General features: G+C 42.7%; 2 protein-coding genes across 2 annotated transcripts; one reads left to right on the forward strand and one right to left on the reverse strand.

Annotated features, from left to right (window-relative positions):
* Positions 1-839: 839 nt before the first annotated feature.
* On the reverse strand, positions 840-7,649 carry PSMB1 (proteasome 20S subunit beta 1). Its single transcript, XM_083858549.1, has 6 exons — positions 7,514-7,649; positions 6,203-6,310; positions 4,665-4,746; positions 4,107-4,236; positions 2,467-2,573; positions 840-1,117 (listed from the first exon to the last, which is right to left on the reverse strand). The coding sequence occupies exons 1-6, from the start codon at positions 7,612-7,614 to the stop codon at positions 932-934; spliced, it is 714 nt and encodes a 237-aa protein (XP_083714675.1). The 5' UTR covers positions 7,615-7,649; the 3' UTR covers positions 840-931.
* Positions 7,650-9,504: 1,855 nt separating this feature from the next.
* On the forward strand, positions 9,505-20,260 carry TBP (TATA-box binding protein). Its single transcript, XM_083856257.1, has 8 exons — positions 9,505-9,557; positions 11,217-11,454; positions 12,114-12,445; positions 13,498-13,585; positions 15,543-15,634; positions 16,837-17,004; positions 17,757-17,851; positions 19,057-20,260. Exons 2-8 carry the CDS (start codon positions 11,401-11,403, stop codon positions 19,134-19,136), a joined length of 909 nt encoding a protein of 302 aa, XP_083712383.1. The 5' UTR covers positions 9,505-9,557; positions 11,217-11,400; the 3' UTR covers positions 19,137-20,260.
* Positions 20,261-21,294: the final 1,034 nt, after the last annotated feature.

The raw sequence follows: 21,294 nt of genomic DNA on the forward strand, positions 1-21,294 counted from the left end.
AAATTGTTGTTAAGGAACTAGTATGCCACCTGAAGCACCAAGATATTTTTATATGTCCTTTTTTAAACAACTACAGACCGTGAAAGGACTCTTGGACAAGAGAAAATTATCTTGCCCTTGATGATGCAGCTCTGTTTTTCTGAAGTTTCTAATACTGAAGCCAATTTCCAGGAGGTGTGATACAGCACATCAAACAAACTACACTTGATACAATTTCCCAAGAATCAAAAGCAGCAGTAGGGCTAACAAAGGACCCAGGCATTAAAAGGCACTCAGGAATCTCCATTCTAAGTTATTTTCCATCAGTAGCCACAAGGGGACAATGCTTCAAATTCTGGGCACTAACCAAACAGAAACACACAGAGGTGAGCCCAGATGCAGAGCCCAGGGCTAAACTCTGAAAAGACTCCATGTAACATTCTTCCCTCTAACACAGTGATACTGGTTTCAGATGATCCATACAGTCTTTGCAAATAAGTACACAAAGTCAAACGTCAGGACAGCACATCAGAGAAATAAAGGAGAAGACAGGAAAAGCAATCTGTGAAGTGCAGAGAAGGCAGCATGAACAGAGCAAATGCTTTACTTGCTAAACCAAGTCTGAACTGAAAGAATTACCAGAACGGTCTGTGAACCTGAATTTTAATACTACCCCATATTGCAGCATAAGGGATTGTGAAAGGGGATTAAACTTGCATTGGAATTGGACTGATCAATAGATTAAGATGAGATGAAGGAAACTGACTTGTAACTTTTAGCTGCTTCCTTACCACAAACTTCTCTGGTTTCTAAAAAACACAATTTCTAACAAACACAGAAAATACTCAGCACCACAGTAGTTTAATTTCTGGAAAAAAATTTAATAAGACAAATGTCTTTATAACACAGGTAAATTGTACATCACAGGTAACTTGCTTACACATGAACTGAATTAGTCTTTTCGTAACTGGATAGTTTGCTCTTTAATTCCATCTTTTGTGACAATGCAAATCTTTAGTGCATCCCCAGTGTACACATCTCTCTCAGCAGCAGAAATGAAGACATCCTTCACCAGCTGCAAAGCCTTTTCCAGGGTCAGAGGTACATGTTCCACATTCTGCATATTCTTGAAGCCAATCTAAGAAAAGAAGAAAATGCATTTTATTCATCTGTGAAAACTGTTTCAGTCTCTGCACTAGAATGAACAGATTTATATGACTTAAAAAGAATGGCTTGTCTATTTAAAAAACCCCAAAGCTGAAAAAGTATTCCTCCAACAGTTTATAGTTAAGAGCTTTGCTAATACTGATACTCTTAGAAAATTAACTAGAAGCAGATCCAACATACAGCCAGCATAGCTCCTCCTTCTCATTCAGCACGTACAAGATCACAATGAACATTTGGATCTGATCTAATTCTTCACAAACTTCTCACAAGGTTCGCAGTACCAGAACTGCACACAAGCCCTTTTTTCCCTGGTCACTTGTAATTAGGAAGATTTCTTAAATGCAAATATTCCCTAAGATACCCAGACTTCAAAACTAAGTCTATATTGGAGGATATCTGGTCCTACTAAAAAGCTTAAGTTAGCTCATAAATGAAAGTGTCAGCTTAAACATTAGAACAGGTAAAGGAAAAGAGTTCCATGTTTAGCCTGAAACTGATAAGCAATAAAAAAATTACTTATGACAACTTGGTTTCTTCAGAACATATTTCCTTCAGATAATAAAGTTTTAAAAACAAAGGAAATATTCTATTCCTTTCTCATCTGGTAAGAGTCAAGAATGCTTACTACTCTTTTAAGCACAAAAGTTGTGCAGACACCAGGTTCAAGTGACTGAATGCCAACACTGATGTCAAAAAAAATTAAAACGAGTAAAACATGCTTTGGTATTTCTCCCACTCAACCATTAACAGCCTCAACTAAATACAAAAATATTCTTAAAGGATTTCAGACAGATTAAGCTGAGTAAGTTTCCAGCAGTTTAAAGTAGGAACACTCTTACTGAAAAATGGTATCAGAGTACAAAATTGACAAAACTGAAGGCTTAAAAAAGGTATGTTAAATGATAAAATGTATGTATTAATTCTATCTTCTTAATTTGATATTATTTCATATTAAGTAACAACATATTTATGTTATCAGCCAAGAAAAAACTCCTGAAACTGAGAAAAAACCCTCCAAACAACTTCTAGGATAAACATAACTCCCCAATTAAAACATTTCTGTCTTTTAAAGAGGCACTGCACTATTAATAATGTATTAAAAACCTGAACAGATCCCAAAGCAAAGCTTTGATTTCTCCTGAGAATGTAAAGCCACATAATTTATAAATGCATGGATTACCAGATCCTACCTGGGTAATACATTTAAAACGTCTCTCAATAGCAATATTCTCCAGAAGTAAAGCTACATTAATTTGACTGTCATAAAATGTTTACTGAGATAAGGAAAAAACCAAAACAAAAGGCAACAAGCTATTTTACCTGGTTATCCAGCAAAGGCTGCAACATGGCACTTGCTGATCCACCTGCTTTGAAAGAATCTCTCTCATAGGAGCCCACTGGATCAAAGCTATAAACTGCTCCCTTCCCTAAAAAAATTAGTATATAATCACAATTCAGAAAGATACTCAATACTGACAAGCATTTTCAACAAAACCAGCCCTGGGGATAAGCAGTGTCAGAACATTGCAGATCCCAGTAAACCTTTACCAAACAACACTGAATTTGCCCAGATGATGCTTTTTACAGAAGATTCACTTGGGCTGCAGCCTGGTAAAATATCCAAGGTTATTTTCTTTATTTAAGCCACAAGCATGCTTCAACAGATGTTTCCTACAGTACTTACCACAGAAAAAGTGCTGATACAGAATAATCAAAGCAGAAAAATGTGCTAGAGTGTAGTGCTGCACAAAGAGCCCCAGGGGTTCCAAGACTAACACAAACAAGCAGCTCAGACATGGCTCCTGAATGATACCTCCAGAAAGCATGCTTGGATGACTCTGCATCACACTCCCAGAACCAGGGATGATGCTCTGGTCCCTTGCACACTTCCCTCTGAAGCCAGACCAGGTGGTGCAAAGTTTACTGGCTTGGATCAACATCAGAAATACTGACACACTGTAGCTCTGAAGCATTGGGGTTTGAGGAGGACATGCCAGTCAGAATGGCCAAGCCCAGCCTTTCTGTTCAGACAGGCTGCACCCGGTTCAATTTACTGGCCAGTGCCCTTGGAAGCAGAGCACAGGAGCTGAACAGCCCTGAGAGAGCCAGCCAAATCAAAAATCAATCTTGCTGGATCCAAATTTAGTCCATGCAAGCAAACCTGCATTCTGATTCTTATCAGCTGCCACAGCACCCTTATAATCCAAGAATTACCATGATGCAGGGCAGACTGATCCCCTGCCAGATCCCACAAATCACAGACATGTCTTAGCAAGACTGGGAAAGCAGTATAACTTAATGGGAAAAACAAACTGCAGGGAATGGCTAAAATTATCCAAACAAGACCACCTCTGAGCTCCTTCTCAAAGCCAGAGAACACAGTATTTCAGTAACCCAACCAAATCACTGGACAGGAGCCCAGTAAGTTCTGGAAGGGCTGTACATTAAACTACAGCTTCTGTGTAGAAGTAATGATTTTCATTAGAGATTAGTTAACATTTAGGAATAACTTTGTAGAAACCTGTCTCTGGAGTAAGTCTTCATATTAAATAGTGTTTATCACACTCACAAGTCTGAGTGAAACATATACAGCTTTACTGGTGACATCTACTTTAAAGATGCAATTAAAAAATCCAGCAAAACAGTTGTAAAATTTTCCAGTCTAAAGTATTAATTATTTTACTTTAGAGATTCTATTTGTTATCAAATAATTATAACATAGCTTCTAGACTTTCAGACCTTCAGAAATGAAAAATCAAGTGAATAACAAAAACTAGGAAACAACCGAGACATATAACATGTATTTGATCTGTGTAAGTACCATAATGCCTAAAGGCAGGTGCTAGGAATAGAAGACAGACTTTGTCATTCAATCAGTACACCTGAGATGTAAAGGGATAGCTATCCACCCACAGAAATGCAGCCTCTTTTTTTTTTTCTTTTTCTGTTTCAAGTCTTACCTTCTTCATCAAGCCCACCAATGATATTGTAAACGTAGTAGGGAAAGAAACGTCGAGAATACAGGATTGTAGACAGCATTGCTGCAATAGCCCCTGTGGTCATGGTCTTGTTGTTGGAATGCTTGTACATCTGCCAAGAAGAAAGTCAAAACTAAAGCTGGCATTCAATCAGAATTACATTTTCTGCAACCTCTCTACAGAAGAATCCGATGCTAATAAAAATTATTAATCAGCACGATTGGTGAAAACATCCTGGTCTACAGATGGTAAAGCCTTTACACAAGCTGAAGATTAACATATCTTCAAAGTTTTGTAATTGATAGGTGTTGCCTCATTAACAATATCCTCTCCAGCTCTTTCATTCTATACATTTGTAGTGCCACACTTAGTAAGAACACAGCACCAATTCTACCTGCTAGATCTTCCAGTAGCAAAAAATTATGATACAAACACTTGAAAAAAAAACCACTCAAAAGTTATGTTTAAAACATACCATATTAGGCTTCAAGTATAATATTAGGAATCTAGGTTATTAAATACACTAAGATACGTAGTTACCTTTAATCTGGCTTCAATAATTTTAGTAAGGGTAAGGCAGTCCCCATGGAAACCAGTGCATCCAATGACCGTTTTTTCTGTTCTGAAAAACGTAAAATTTTGTTGCAATTTCAGACTTAGCATGAACTACAGCAATTTCTTACACAGAAGGTTATTATGAAAACACCAAATGTCTTTTCAGTTTTTCTAGTGCTGCCAAAGCCAGTTGTCTAAAATGTAGTAACAGATCTGTAGGGTACGAAAGGCATCTACAACCTACATCTTGGAGAGGACTCACTGAACACAGGACCATTCAGATGTCTTTCTTCAACCACTTCCTTCTTCAGCTGTCAGTAGGACTGACAAAAAGGAATTAAAGGAATTCTCCATCTCTTCATGCACCCCTGACTCCAGCTGTAGCAATTCAGTCTTGCTAGAGATCTGTTGTTTTACACTGGGGAGCCACAGATCCTATCACTCAGTCCAATTTTTATTCCATCAGACCAGAGGGCTGCATTAAGTTTGTACAATGGTTACCTGACATTTACAGTTTTGGTGGCTTCTGTGTCAGCACAAACAGAAGTTATCTGGCTGCAGATGCACTACAGAAGCTTAGCTCTCTGCTCAGTTTTGAAACGTTTTATGAATGCAAACCATGGGAACAGACACTTGAAATTTTAATTCTAGGAAACAGAAAAGACTCTAGAAACATTAACACAGACCAAGCCAAAGCAGCCATTCAGAAAACATCTTAAAATGTTCTCTCAGCCTGTCACTATAATTACACAAAGCCACCGTGTGCAGTATGTATACTGTACCAGACTAATCTCTATCTGGACACTATCAGAGAGTCAAACATCTGGTAGCAACAAGTTAGCCAGGAGAAACTGAAGTTAATTTGATTTCATGTCATCAATTTAGAAAAAGAAACAATAGCCCAAAAGAAAAAAAAAAAAACTTTAGTCAGTTGATGACAGCCCTACAAGGCAAGAACCTGCTGCAGTAAAATGAACATAAATAACATGTAGCTGTAAACCAAGGAGATGCTACCCAGGTGAGTCAAATTAAGCATAAAATGGGCATAGAAAGTTCAATTATGGAACTACTAATAGGTTTACCTCTCCTAAAACAAACAGCTTTCTAAAATGCCATGCATTTCTCTAATTAATAGAGAAATACAACTGGCAGCAGTGGGCACACTTGAGTATCATTGCCAGATCTCCTGACAAAGCAGAATGAGTTATCATAGGATTAAGTTTTGTTACAGTCAAGATAAAAACTCTTCTGATTATCCAGCCAAAAAACCCCACGTTAAGGTCTGTATCATGCTAAAAATATTCTGCTCTCACTTAACTTCAAGAGCATGAAACAAGAAATCTGGCTGTATTTACAACATCACATCACATATTGCATAACAGCAAAGCTCATGATGACTCCAAAATCTACTTTGTTATTGTTCTTTTTCTTCTAAGAATTCTGATCAAAGCAGGAGACAGGTGACATGGTCAGCAACACAAAGGATTTTTCATCTTTTTCAATCCTTGCAGATCTGTACTTACAGCTTGTAGCATTTTGGACTGTCCCGGGAGTGAATTGAGTAGCCTTCACTCAGACGCGTGTCAGAGGCAACAATACTGAAGTCTTCTCCAGCAATTGCCAGCACAGTCCTTGAAAAAGGAGTATCGATAAATCATGACCTTCAGCACAAGTACTTTCTTAGGCAACACAGAAACAAATGAGATAGTAATTCTACATCCAGACTCATATTTTGTCAAGCATCTTATATTCCTTGGTATGTTTCCCACTATGCACGTCCCTACCCAACGCTGAAGGAAGGAGACACTATACAGACTGAAAAAAATATATGCATGTGGCCCTGTACTCTGATTTAAACTGTATGGAAACTTGGTAAAACAGAGACTCTACACCAGGCAAGAACCAGACTCAGTAGACAACATATTTTATATGTCTGATAATGGCTCATCCTTCTAAAACAAGCAAAGTACTGAATAACAGTATCACTACACTTAACTAAACGTCACTTTTAAAATCTGGTGTTATTACTTCCTAACAATCAGTTTTGTGATCACCCCAGGTGTACTACCATTAAGTACCAAAGATATTTCCTTTAAAAAGCAGTAGTCATCATAAGAAAAAAACCTACCTGGCCAGATGATGCCACCAACTCAGGTGTGTAAAACATCACCTGCCTTCAACAGTTACAGTAATGTGGCATTCAACCAGTAACAGGTTTACTAGCAACACAGTGAAGAGCAATGGCCATAAAATAAAACAGAAGTTCCTCCTCAGCATTGGGAAGAACTTCACGCTGGGGGTGGCAGAGCACTGAACAGGCTGTCCGGGGAAGCCGTGGGGTCTCGATCTGGAAACATTCAAAGCCCGCCTGGACGCGTTCTGGTGTCACTGCTCGGGGTGACCCTGCCTGGGCAGGAGGGCTGGACTGGATGATCTCCAGAGCTCCCGTCCAGCCCTAACAACTCTGCAATTTTATAATAGGACCATGGCAGTCCTTAGGGTTTCCTAAGCCACTATAAAGAAACAACCCTACAGGAACAAAAGATGCGGACTTTAAGAGCAGCCGAAGCTTAGGGAGCCCAGGTGTTCCAAAAGCCACACGGACAGGCAGGAACACCCTGAAAGGCCGCAAGGCCTCAAGGCAAGCCCGAGCGCAGCTCCTCCTTGCGCTGCCGCTCTCCCCCTGCCAGGCGGGGCCCGTGAGGGGAGATAAACCCGCGCCGAGCACCGAGGAGAGCAGGAGTAAGGCGGGACAGCCCCAGCCCCGGCGCCGCTCTCCCCCGGGCCCCGCGCCGAGGTGCCCCGTCCCGCCCGCCGCCTGCCCGAGCCCTCACCCTCCGTTGAAGGTGTAGGGCGAGAAGCGGTGCCGCACGGGCGCCTCCAGGAGCCCGCAGCCCGCCTCGGGCCCGTATCCGTGTGCCGCGGTGGACAGCATCGCCCCAGCCCCGCCGCTGCTGTCTCACGGCGAAATGGCGGCACCGGAGGCGGAAGCGGAGCCGCTCTGAGCGCAGCGCCGCCTCCTCTCTGAGGAGCGCCCTGAGCTGGCGGGAGGGCGGCGGAACCCGCCGGAGCCGGGTGTGTGCCCGGGCCCCGCCTGAGCCGGCTCTTGGCGCCTCCGTGCCCGCTCCTGGAACACTTAGGATGGTCAGCGGCTGTGCTGAGGCCGTCACACACCCCTCTGTTTGCGCGGGCGGCTCCTGCTCTGTAGGGGAGATGCCTTTGGAACCGCTGTCAAGAGCAAGAATCATAGAGTCATCGGGTGTCAGGAGTTGGAAGGGACCTTAAAGATCATCTAGTCCTGTCAGGGGCAGGGACACCTTTCACTAGACCAAGTTGCTCAGAGCTCCATCCTGCCTGGCCTTGAGCACTTCCAGGGATGGGGCATCCACAACATCCCTGGGCAGCTTGTGCCAGGATTGCACCACCCTCACAGCGGAGAATTTCCTCCTCATATCTATTCTAAACTGTCCCTCTTTCAGTTTCAGGCCATTCCCCCTTGTCCTGTCATGTCACTACATGCTCTTGTGAAAAATCCCTCTCCACCTTTCTAGCAGGTCATCCTGAGGCCTTCTCTTATCCAGGCTGAATAATCAAGATTATCTCGGCCTTTCCTCGTACAAGAGGTTCTTCCTCCTTCTCAGCATCTTGGTGGAGCTCTTCCAACAGGTCCAGGTCTTTGTTGAGCTGGACACAGTACTGCAGATAGGGTCTCGCCAGGCCCTTGAGGTGGGCCATGGGGTGGGGTGCCAGGATCAATGGCCTGGCATGGAAACAAGTGGGAAGGACTGGGACAGAAGTTTGAAATGGTACTAGAGGAGGACAGGGCGGGGACAGTGAGATGCAGGGGACACATGTGGTGCTCCTGAGGAGAAGTGTTGCCCTGCTTTGGGAAGCACAGCCGTGGTGGCTGTGTCTCCACAGGCACTGTGTAGGTGGCAGCACAGCAGTGTGGAACTCTGTACAGGTCCAGTGTGAGGAACCACAGCCTCTGTGAGGGCCTGGTGCACAGCCAGGGACCCCCACAGGTTCACAGGATCTGGAAGGGACCACAGAAGGTCATCTGGGGCAACCTTTCTGCTCAAGCAGGGTCATTCTAGAGCACCTGGCACTGGATTGTGTCCAGATGGCTTTTGCACATCTCCAGTGAGGGAGACTCCAACCTCTTTGGACAATCTGTTCCAGTGCTCGGTCACCTGAACAGTGAAGAAGTTCTTCCTCACATCCAGGTGGAATTTCCCATGTATCAGTTTCCATCTGTTGCCTCTTGCTTGGCAGCACAGAGACGAGCCTGGCTGAACCCTCTTCACACCCACCCTTTAGATATTTATATACATTAATGAGGCCCCTCTCAGTCATCTCTTCTCGAAGCTGAACAGGCCCAGGTCCCTCAGCCTTTCCTCCTCATAAGTGGATGCCCCAGTTCCTTTATCATCTCTGTGCCCTCTGCTGGAGCTGCTCCAGGGGCTCCATGTCCCTCCTGCCCTGAGGAGCCCAGAACGGGGCACAGCACTCCAGATGTGCCTCACCAGGGCCGAGTAGGGGGACAGGGTCGATATTCTGGCAATGATCTCCCTAATGCGCCCCAGGATAGCACTTTTGGCCACAAGGGCGCTGCTGGCTCATGCAGAGCCTGTTGTTCACCAGGACCGCCAGTGCCGCTTCCCAGCGGGTGGGTTCCCGGCTAGTGCCGGTGCCCGCGGTTACGCCTCTCCCGGTGCAGGGCCCCGCACTGGCCCGTGTTTAATCCCCGCAGGTCCCCCCGCGCAGGCCGCGGCCCCGCTGGCGGCGGGAAGTGACGCGCCGGGCGCGCCGGTGGCGCGGGGGCGGGGCGGGCCGGGCTCCGGCGGGCGCTGAGCGGCGGGAGCGGAGCGGCCGCAGGTACCGAGTGCCCCCCGCAGGTACCGAGTGCCCCCCGCCCCCTGCCCGCCCGCGGCCGCCGCTCGCCCCCTGCCCGCGGACGGGCCGGCGGGGCCGCGATGGTGCGGGGCAGGCCGGGCCTGGCGGGCGGGGACGGTGCGCGGGCCGGGTTCGATCCGCACTCCGGGGCGGCCTGAGGCGCCGCGGGGGGAGCGGGAGGGACTCCCACGGCGCAGAGGCGGCGGCCGCCTTTTCTCTCCCCCGCAGGGCTCGGCGCGAACGGCGGCCGTGGCGCCGGCAGCGGGATGGGCGCGGGGCGCGGCGGGACCCGGCTCCGGCGGGCGGGGGCTGCGCGGGGCCCGGGCCGGGGCTGGATGGGGAGGCAGGAGCGCCGAGGGGCGCGGGCCGAGCGCTGCCCTGTGCCTGCTGGGGAGCCCCAAAGGGGCTTCGGGGGTGGGTCGGGGCCTCCTCCGGGCCGTCTCCTGCTTCTGGACTCTGTTCCCTCGACCAAAACGTCGCCCGGCGTTTGTGCTGGAGATCCGAGCGAGCCGCCTTAAGCGGGTACAGGAGGGACCTCTCTGTAGACGGTGTCCTGGCTGCAGGTTTTGGCATGCCTGGTGTCCAGCCTTATTACTAAATAGCTCGGCTGTCGAGGAGCTGACTTTGTTTCTTCCAGGATAATGTTTAGCCTTCCAATGTACCCGCGTTGTAAAACCTGGGTTTTCTGCTTGATACCTTTGGTGAGGGTAAAGGTGATAATAGCTTATGGTCATGGGTGGAAAAAAGCAGGCCTTTTTAGCTGAAATGTAAATATTACTGTAATTCTAAGCTCTTATATCTTGGAAAAAAAAAAAAAAAAAAAAGAGGCTGAATAGGCTATCTTCAGATTTTGAGGTGGCCTACCGCTGGCCTGATAATGACCTTGAGTATTTCTCTGCAATAGTTAAGAAACTTACCAGTTAATGGGATAATATTTTAGATCATTGGTATCATAACACTTTAATTCTCCACTCCTGTTGTTTATTTCTATAACACGGCAACGGAAGTGTAGTTTAAAAATAAAAGAAAATCATTGTATGTTTCACTCGTATGCTTGAAATTGGTTTTCACCATGCATTTCTTTTTTCCTCATGAAATGCATGTCATTACAGTTTGAAATCTGTTAGCGCTTTATTTTATAGAATTGGATGGAAGAGGTTTTCCTAGCTGTGATTTGAGCAGTGATGCTTTTCTCATAGAAAAAAAATAAAATTGCAAGCCTAAGCCTTAAAATGGCCAGGGAGAGACTTACAAGCAAGGTGTCAGTAAGCTTGTCAATTACTAGTCAGGGAGATTAAATTCTAAAAACATCAATGCTCTTGCAGCTAAAGTGAAACTTGGAGTAGAGTGAGCATCAACAGCTTGAGCTGTTTGTGCAGAAGGGTTTGGTTAGACAGAGGCCTGCCCTGTGAGTCAGGTAACCTGCCAGGGACTTCAGCAGAATCACACTGCAAAGCTTCTATGGAACGTGCCTGGAAAAGGTTATTTTTATGGATTATGCCTGTGTGTGTGCGTATGCGTGAATGTTCTTGTGTGTATTTCTGTGTGGGTGTCTCTTATCTGAGTCAGCAGCTCATAGGTTTGCTTTTAGGTTTGTGTTTAGATATTATTCTCAAGGTACTACTTTTTTTTTCTTTTCAGGCTTTGGTTAGCATTTTAAACTCATATTTCTCTGAAGCTGATGTTTTCCTAACAATTTCAGCTTGGCTTTAAAAAGCTACTTCGCTGGAATGTTTTAAACGGTTAAAAAACCTCTAGGATTTGAAGTTTATTTAAATTAATTGAAGGAAATACTTCTGGCTTCACCAAAGAAATAACTGGAATCATGGATCAGAACAACAGTTTGCCACCCTACGCTCAAGGCTTAGCCTCCCCTCAGGTAAAAACAAATTATTTAAGATATAACTATGATCTGAATTCCCTTTATGAACGTGTTTTCTCTTTTTTGCATCTAGCTTCACATTTTTTGTTTGCAGATCTGAAAAATTCTGCTAGGTATCAAATAATACTAGTATAAAGCAGAATTTGGAAATCATTGATGTCTATATCCAGAAGTACAAGAAACAGGCGGTTTCTTATACCCAGAGTGTAAAAATATATGTGAGATTTCGTAATGGGGTTCCTCTTAAGTTGAAACATGACTGACAGGTTGGAAATATTAATTTAATTTTGGTGGTTGCTCCTTAAACTATGTGCATAATGGATTGTTCCTGGGCTGTGTTGCTGGGTACAGTGAGCATAGTTGGTGTTCAGACAATTTCAAGTTAAATTGTGGGTCAAAGTCGAGACATGCTTGCAAGGTAGTGTGAGAAGTGTGTCATGTCCCTAGATTCCTTTGGGTAGCACTTTATTCTATAGAACATCTGCATTTCCAAGGATTTTCTGTTTTTAACGATTTACTACTCTATGCTTCAGGTTTGATATGAGCAACTCAGCTAACACAGATTTATTTTTAGACTCCTCCCAAAAACTCTGTCCCTTAAAAACAAAATGGAGTCACGATGATCTGTGGTTTTCGTGTCACGTTTCCTTCTGTAGGGCGCAATGACTCCGGGAATTCCCATTTTCAGCCCGATGATGCCGTATGGCACAGGACTGACACCGCAGCCTGTCCAGAGCACCAACAGCCTGTCCATATTGGAGGAACAGCAGCGGCAGCAGCAGCAGCAGCAAGCAGCACAGCAATCCACGTCACAGCAAGCGACACAGGGAACATCTGGTCAAACCCCCCAGCTCTTCCATTCACAGACTCTTACCACAGCCCCTTTACCAGGAACCACACCTCTGTACCCCTCTCCAATGACTCCAATGACTCCAATAACTCCTGCAACACCGGCGTCAGAGAGCTCTGGCATAGTGCCACAACTACAGTGAGTGCCCCATGTTCTAGTGCATCATGTCCTTTCTCAGACAGCTCTTTAAAGACTTAGGACCAAAGTCACATCAGGAGTTCGGTACTGCATTCTGGTGGGAAAGGAGGTCCTAAGAATTTATGAGTCTCCCGTAGCAATATGAGTAATTTTTACATTTATTTTTAGCTTAGCTTCATTACTAAACCACTTAGTAATATAAACAGTTTCTTAGTGATTTGTCAAGGGTACATCTTTGGAGCATACCAATGGAGGGTTATATATGTCTTCATTTAACACCATTGTAATTTTTAACTCCTTGCACTTTAGGAGCTTATGATGTTCCCTTTTCCAGTGCATGGCTAACACTGAGTTAGTGTGAAGGGAAAAAAACCCTAGAACTAGTTCTAAGTTTAGGTATGGAAATATCTTCAGTGAACTTCAGTTTTGAGGAGAGTATTTCAGAAATTTATGGAAGAGACAAAGAGAAATGGTTGATGCCATGAATTGAAAGACTGGTTTCTCATATTTTTATTTTTTTTCCCTCACTGAGGACCTTTAAATATCAGAGTTTTCCCAGAAAACAAAATTTTTTATCTAGTAACTTCTTTAAACTTTCTGGAGATCTGCTATCCCGTCTCCTGGCAATGCAGTTACCTCCCAGGTCATTCCCATTTAGTTCTGCACCCTCCTCCTTGAAGGGCATAGCAAGGAAAATTTCAAATGGTGCTATCTGATTTTTCTCCTGTTTCCAGCAGCTTCCTTGATTGTGGCAAGGGCTCTCAGCATCAGTAATTTTTCCTGCCAACAGAGATTCTTCTCGTGGGACACTTCTCATAATAGCTGACAGATAAGGAGGAATCAGCAATTATGCCTTAGGAGCTTCTGCCCTACAAAAGGAGGTTCCTGAGCCAAAACATTGCTCAGTGCTCCTTCTAGTAGAAAAGATGCCACTCAAACTTGCTTGGAGAAACAAATAATAAAAAAATAAAATTGATTAGGCTTGGTTAAAATTGAAGAAGACACATGAATTCTTTATTGTATTATTAATATATTTTCTGATCTGTCTTTAGGAATATTGTGTCCACAGTGAATCTTGGTTGCAAACTTGACCTAAAAACTATTGCACTTCGTGCTCGAAATGCTGAATATAATCCCAAGGTAAGAGAAACGTATTAGGAGTTCATCCTGTAAAGATATATTAATGGCACAGGTTGTGGCTGCAGGCTGCTGCAATAGACTGAAAAACCTACCTGCTATATATGCAGTTTTATACTGTAGTTAAAAGGAAAATCTTAATAAGCTTAGGACATTCTAATTAGTAAAAAGCATTTTTATGCTGAGGTAGCTGTGACATGCACCAGGCTGTAAGTTGTTAGATTTAGAAACAACCTAACCACCAGTGTAATACACTGGCCAAGCTTTTTGTGGCAGAGCTGGCCTCTGCTGCTGATCACATGGGCTTATTTGTTTGTAGTGCTCAGTGAGCTCTTTTTGCATATTACTGTGAAATGTCTGATGATGAAGTCTTTTTCCCTATCTCCCAACAAGGAGAAAGGAAAGAAGAATTCAAATCCTGGGCTCCTGCCAGAGCTGTGGTTTCCTCCACCTTGCTGCTCCTCTGGAATTCTTATGGTCACAGGGCATTCACTAATTTTTCATAGTCATGCTTCCCCTCTGTTCTCTCATTCTCTTGCAGTACTTCTGTCATCTCATTGCTTCTGATGGCTAAGTTTGGTGGAACATTAAAATGGAGCAAAATTAAATTGATTTTTTTGCATATTGATTTCAAAGTTGCCTGCTGCTTCTTAATAGTAGTGGGGTTCTAAATAAGTGGCTTGTTTTTAACTTGGGAAATCTGAACAACAGCAAAGGACCTGGAGCATTAAATCAAGAAAATCATTATTGCTTCATGTTTCTTTTGGGTGGCTCCTCTTGAAAATATTACCTTTGCAACAACAGCAGCTGGACACTAATAAAAGTTTAGATGTCGCACAGTTAAACTGGCTTGTCTTGGGAAGGCTTCACTTTTCCTGGGGTGTGTGTGGATTTTTTGTTTTAGCATTTGGAATTTTGCCTCAGTTGACCTGAACTCTGCTCTCAAAGGTTAAAGCACACATGCAGGCGTATATGATAAGTGACTGTTACTGTAAGTTTATACCAGTGATGCTGTTATATAATTGTGAGTAAGATATTAGTGCAGCAAAAATTTGAGCATGCCTTGGTAACCCCTAAGGTAGGGGGTGGGTGGCTGTGTAAAACTTGTAGGCTAGAATAATCAATATGAATAACACTGTTTTCCATGGCAGAGGGATAGAAGGGTTATGTAACACACTCCTGACGTTTAGTCAGTACATTCATCTATCAAAGAAAGGTGTTGCTTGGCTCTATTATTTAAGTCATATTTTGACAAATGTGCTGTTGGGTAACCCACGCTACCGCCTTGGTTATGTCAGTATAACAATTCATGGGACTGCAGGGTGAACTGTTCCAAGTTAAATATAACAAACAGGGGTTTGTGTGTGTGTGTTTGTGTGTGTTTGTGTGTGTGTGCCCACATCAGTTTCCAGTATCTCTTGCTTCAAGGAATTTAAGAATATTTGGAAATGCTTACTTAGAATAAAAAGCTAGAGCTAATTGTGCTGCTGTGTCCTACTGTGGTAGCTGAAGTGACTTCTGTTTACACAGGACTTTGACCTCCAGCTGTTTGTTTGCTGGTATTGTAATACTGTCCATTTTTTTGGATTGTCTTCCATCCTACTTATAAGAGATAAAATTTCAACATATATGGAGGAACTTTTTAAAATTTATTTTTAAAATGGTTTCTATTGCTCTGATGCAAATGTTAGCATTATTTGTATGTTGCATATAAAGTAATGAGAGATGAATAGGAAGGCAGTGGTAAATATCTTTCCTGCCTGGCTCTACCTCTCAGTGTGTGTGCTTGAAGTTACTTAAGGTTTAAGCATTTCAAGTAAACTTTGAGTGATCTGTAAGTATGTTTGACCTTGGTTTTTCTTGCACTGCAGTGTAACTTGCTACTTAGATGATGCAGATTTGTTTTTAATGTAATGATGACAGCAGTATATCACTAACAGTCTCAATGCTCACACTTCAGCGTTTTGCTGCTGTCATTATGAGAATAAGAGAACCACGGACTACTGCACTGATATTCAGCTCTGGAAAAATGGTGTGCACAGGAGCAAAAAGGTAGGTTTAGGCATTATAAGCAAACTAATTCAGGATGTCTTTTCTTGTGTATCATGATGCTTGTTTATATATACACATCAAAGTTGTACAGGTACAACTAATCTTGCTTCACAGTTACTTCAGATTATACACATTTCTACAGAAAATGCCTGTTTATGATTGAAGGGACTTCCTAAGTTCTGGGGAAATGGTAGTTCTATTTCTGAAGCACTTTCATTCAGTCTGATAAACTGGATTGCAGAGGTTATTATATTCAATTTTTTGGCTTTGCAGTTATCTGCTTTTTCTAATAATTTAAACAATCCAGCAACTATGCACTGGAACTGCTTAAAGTGTAAGGATGGTGACAGAAGAATTTTATATTTGAATAGCTTCATTCACAGGACAAGAGCTCCAAATCTGGTTCCTGTAGTCTGATCTGTTCTTAACATGACCATTGAAGCACAAGAATTCAAAACTAAACATAAGCTTAACTCTGGTGGGCAGGAGAGGAATTCTGCTCTGAAGAAGCCTGCTAGGAATCCAGAAGGAATAAACTAATGAGCAGAGATGAATGAATAGATCTGTACAGGGAAACACTTTCTCTGCCTGGTGACACTTAAAATTCAAGTTGTCTTACTCTGCATCAGGAACAAACAGATCCTCAGCTGTTTACAAACCTGAAGCAAACTGAATTCTGAACAGTGGGTAATGGCTGTGCAGTTGTGTTAAACCCATGTTTGAATGACTGGGCTGAATCAAGCAGAAGATTTTGCCAGTTGACAGATTTTTATAGAAATATATATTTTCTAGCAGTAGTAGTTCAAGGTTGTTCAAGCAGTAGTTCAAGTAGTAGTTCAAGATTTTCTACAGTGAAACTTCAGTAACAATCTTAATGTCCAATCAAAGGGACTCTGGTACCTCTAATATTTTAATAATATCTAAATATTTTAAAAGTGTAAAATGTATGGATTTATAATTTATTGTTTTGTGTCTCATGAACAGTGAATGCAGCACTAATGGTGTCCAGGAGCCTTTTACCAAAATTAGCATGAAAACCAGTCACTGCTAGTTATTAATTCTGGATGTAAAAATTTTGCATGTGAACTCCCCTCTCCCTCCACACAGACTTTTTTCCCCATTAGGTATTTGTGGTTTAATGCTGTTTGCTTGGAGTAATACTTTACTGAGGAAGTAATACGGATATCCTGTTCTCACTTCAGTGAGGAGCAATCCAGACTGGCAGCAAGGAAATATGCAAGAGTTGTTCAGAAACTGGGCTTTCCTGCAAAATTTTTGGATTTTAAAATTCAGAATATGGTGGGCAGCTGTGATGTGAAATTTCCCATCAGACTGGAAGGATTGGTACTCACACACCAGCAGTTCAGCAGGTAAAAAAAGGCTTGCTTATGTTTCATTCTTGTGGAATGCTATCTTAGAAAGTGACATCTCTTTAGATTATTCCCTTGCACACAGGGAAACCTGCGTCTTTGTTCCCATCTCTGCACTGCCTCAGGTGTAATTGAGGCTGCCCAATGTGAACCTGTCAAAATGATCTTCCCTGCTGCCTTCCCCGAATTTCAGGGAAGTCTACACATGTCCTGCCCAGTCCTAGACTGGGCCCAGAAGATAGGGTGGAACCTGGGTCTCTGTTGTGGTTTGAAAGCAAAATGAGTGAGAGGCTCCAAGTCAGAAATACAATTTAATAAAAAGAAAGGGGGAAAAAAAGTAAAATAAAATAAATGCAACAATACAAAAGACCACTGACAGAATCAGAATACAACCTGAGCAGGGTGATGGAAGCAGTGATCCCATGGAAAAGTCTGGTAGCTCTGGTCCTCTGGGAATCCAGTAGGTAAGGGCTGCCTGTACTGTCCCAAGTCCCAGATTATATCCAGGTGAGAATGCTTGGCTCCTCCCTCTGGGCGGAGAATCTCACAATGGGATGATGAGTGTGAAGTGGGTCCTTCAGGGGTCCTCCCATTAAACAGAGAGAGCTCCTGGAGGAGTTACCTGTGAGTCACGGGCAAGGCGTTAATGGGCCATTAGCAGAAGAGCCCAAAGGGAGGGGGCCTGGGAAAACACCGCTCCCCCAGGATAGTCTGCAAGCACGTTTAAACACTCTCACTCTCTTCTCTTACAGCTACGAGCCAGAATTGTTTCCTGGCTTAATCTACAGAATGATTAAGCCAAGAATTGTTCTGCTTATTTTTGTTTCTGGAAAAGTGGTTTTAACTGGTAAGTGAAGACTGTACCTTACTGCAAGAGGTGAGATTTAGACTGTATTACAGAGAACACACAGGGATACATAAGCTGCCAGGTACTTTTCCTTTAGAGACGACAGTACTGAGAAGGGAGAGTTAGTAGAGTATTCCAGGGATGGTGATGTTAAGGACACTTCCCTGTGCAGCCATCCAGCAGCCACTCTGACAGTGCCACACCAGCTGCTGTAGGACCAAAGCCTCTTTGCAGTGGGCAGCTCCAGCAAAGCCAACAGGTTCCCTGCTTGACTTCCTACACACCCCACTCACACAGTCAGACCAGGTTTTCTTGAGGGCTCCACCAGGCTTTGTTATGCAAAGATTCAGCAGTTCAGGCCTCTTGCCCTGGGGGTCCTGCACCCAGAGCTCAGCCTGCAGCTCAGCACTGCCACTGCACACAGACCTTCCTGCCCTATATTCTTTAACGGATGAGCATGCACAAAGCAACAGCACATTTGGCTAGATCAAAGGAACAATGATCATGAACCTTAGTCAGGTATGCAGGTGCCCAAAAAGCTGTAAGAATGCAGGTGATCTTTGGCAAAATCTGAAAGACTGTTTCTGTGGCTGAGCATGTGCGACTGAGCTAGCTTTTCTTTGGCAGTCTTTTTCTTCTGCAGGCTGCTGCCATGCTCTATGATACAGCAGCCAAAGAAGGGAGATACTTGAGCTCTAGGACCTCTTCAGCCTCGAGTGCTCGACCTACTCCCTTCATTTCCTCTCAGGCTGTGTCTTACTATGGAGAAAAAACCCACAAGACAAAAGAAGGATCATGTCCCTGCAGTGGGGGGAAATGCAGTCCTTTACAGTGGTCTCCATTGCCAGACCTTCCTCCCCCTGATATTAACATTCTCAACAAAAGCTCCACCAGCTAGCCCTTTGTGCTGTGCTTTGTTTTTGGGTCTCCTGTGGAAATCACGTATATGAAAATTCCATTTGCAACATAGTATCATCATAGAGATGAAACTTTCACTAATGAAAGTTCTAGCACTTGTCAAATTAAACAGAGAAGGCTGGTAATGTAAGCTCTCTATGAAATGTGTTAAAAAGGATTGCAAAAATAGAGATTTTTGGGTACACATAGGTTTCATAATAGAGTTGCATTCAAGTACACATTCTAAAAGCTAAAATTAAGTGTTTGGCAAAAGGTACAAACTAAGTTAATCCCCTCTCTTTTTCCAGGTGCTAAAGTACGAGCAGAAATCTATGAAGCATTTGAAAACATCTATCCTATTTTAAAGGGATTCAGAAAGACAACGTAACAGTTTCTACACATTTCAGAGAAATCAGGGGTATATTTTAAAAGGTATTGTGTATGGCACAGCAGTAACAAGAAATGGACTTCCAGTGCAACTGCAACACCAGGACTTGGACTATTTCCCAGTTAGTGCCTACTTCCCTGATGCTCAAGGGGAACTGTATTCTTGAATATGTCTACTGAGTTACTGTGAGTTGCTTTACTGGGCTGTTCCTGGAGCAGTCCCTCCAACTTTTATTTATATTCTAGCTTTTAAATAGTTTTAATGCCAGTTCTATTAATAGAAAATCTGTAAGTTGGTTTAAAGACAAATGCAACTGTGTCACTCAGTGTATAAACCACTTAAATTGCCATGTATATATGTTTTAAGTTCCTTCCATAAGACCATGGTTTTTATAATTTTCAGAACTTTAGCTTTTAAATTTTTTCAATTTTAAATTTCTTTGATGCCAGACACATTCCCTCTTTCCAGTATTAAGCAAGATAGAATAAATTTATTAATTAAAATGGCTCACTGTACATATATATATAATATATACCTTTCTTCTCTTTCCTTCTTCAACTCCACATGTACAATAAACCCTGTTTATACAACTATGGGAACTGTCTTAATAAATTTTAAAATTACCCAGCTGGTAGAATGAAATACATTGATTTTTTTAAAATTATTTAATCAAAATTTTAATAGCAGATGCTCTGCTATAAGTGAGATATTGTTTTAAGAGAATCTTAGCAGTGCTCTGGTTTGCATACCAGCAGTCACATCCTTGGTAGTGTCTACCTTGAATATTTCCAATATGTTAAAGCAAAAGCTGTGACTGGTTAAAGAAGTTTGTGTTTGAGTATGTGTTACCTTATGTTCAACAGATGGGATTTAGGCAAGTCTTAAATACCTGCACTTGACTGAATTGAAACAACAGATCCCTGCCTAGCTTCTAGAATTTCTTTAAATTACTACTTTTGTATTTTACCAGCTGTGAGAGCCTCACTATATTAGTGTTCCTGTAAAATGTCAAAGCCCTTCCAACTGGAGTCAGTATGTACATAATCTTCCTTCTGAACCATGCTTGAAGCCTAATGGGCTAAGAACTAAAAATAAACTTTTCTTCAGTAAATTTCCACACATTACTTCTAATAGCTTTTATCTGAAACTAACCTAAATGTAAACAATGGTCTCATTACTAAGTTGATGTTTCATTCCAGACAAAATTTAAATTTGGGCTGGCTTTGATGTTGCTCCATTTGCAAATTCTGAGTGACCTTACTCCTCAGTCTTGTCTCTACACCAGTGTCTCTGCAGGTGTTTTAATGACTGGTTTCATGGATCTTACCAGAAAGATGCTGTTTATTAATGCAGCTGTGCAGGATATACTCAAACACTGTGTTGCCTTCAGCGCTGCACCACTCTGTGCTGTGAGCTCATGAATGTTCCTGAGAGCTCTTGACTATAACTGTATGGCTATCCATGCTTTTGCAGGACCTCAGCTATTACCAGCTTAATGTGCAAAACTCTTCAGCTCTTTAGAAAGCTTGGAGCCCTAAGAAACCATGGGATGGTTTTCAACAAAACCAGTCAAGCTGTACTATAGTGACTTAAGACAGTTTGTTCTTTCACAACACAGACCAGGGCTTAAAACTACCCTGCTAGAAATTAAGTTCTGTGATAACAAAACCACTTCCCTGTACAGCATTCTCTGCCTGCTTATTTGAGTACTATCAACATCTAAATGATTTCAAAAACCCCACAGTGGGCCCCACAGAGTCACAGTTTAGCAGCCATAAATGGTTGGAGCAGGCTAAGGGAATATGTAACTGAAGTCAATTCTATACAGAAAACACACAAAAAAGCCTTTTCTGCAAATACAGCCATAGCCACAGGAGTAGTTAAGCAACTAGCACAGTAAAGCTTCAGCATTATGGTTTCACTTTTCTCTTGCCTCAGCTATATAGCAGTCCTACAGTGGAAGAATCGCTGCAGAGGACACTTATTTTTAAACTTCACCAGTGATGGCAGACTTAGGGTACAATTCAGCCTGAAAATCTGTTGCTACAGGCAGTGTGTAACAAGACAAATGTGCACTGGTAGGGCTGACTTGGTTTAAACTGCTTCTGCATGGGGCTAATGGTTTTAAGTCAGATAAAACACTTAATTTTTCTGCATT

Source organism: Zosterops lateralis, assembly GCF_965231275.1.
Source record: "Zosterops lateralis genome assembly, chromosome: 3".
NCBI classification, from domain to species: domain Eukaryota; kingdom Metazoa; phylum Chordata; class Aves; order Passeriformes; family Zosteropidae; genus Zosterops; species Zosterops lateralis.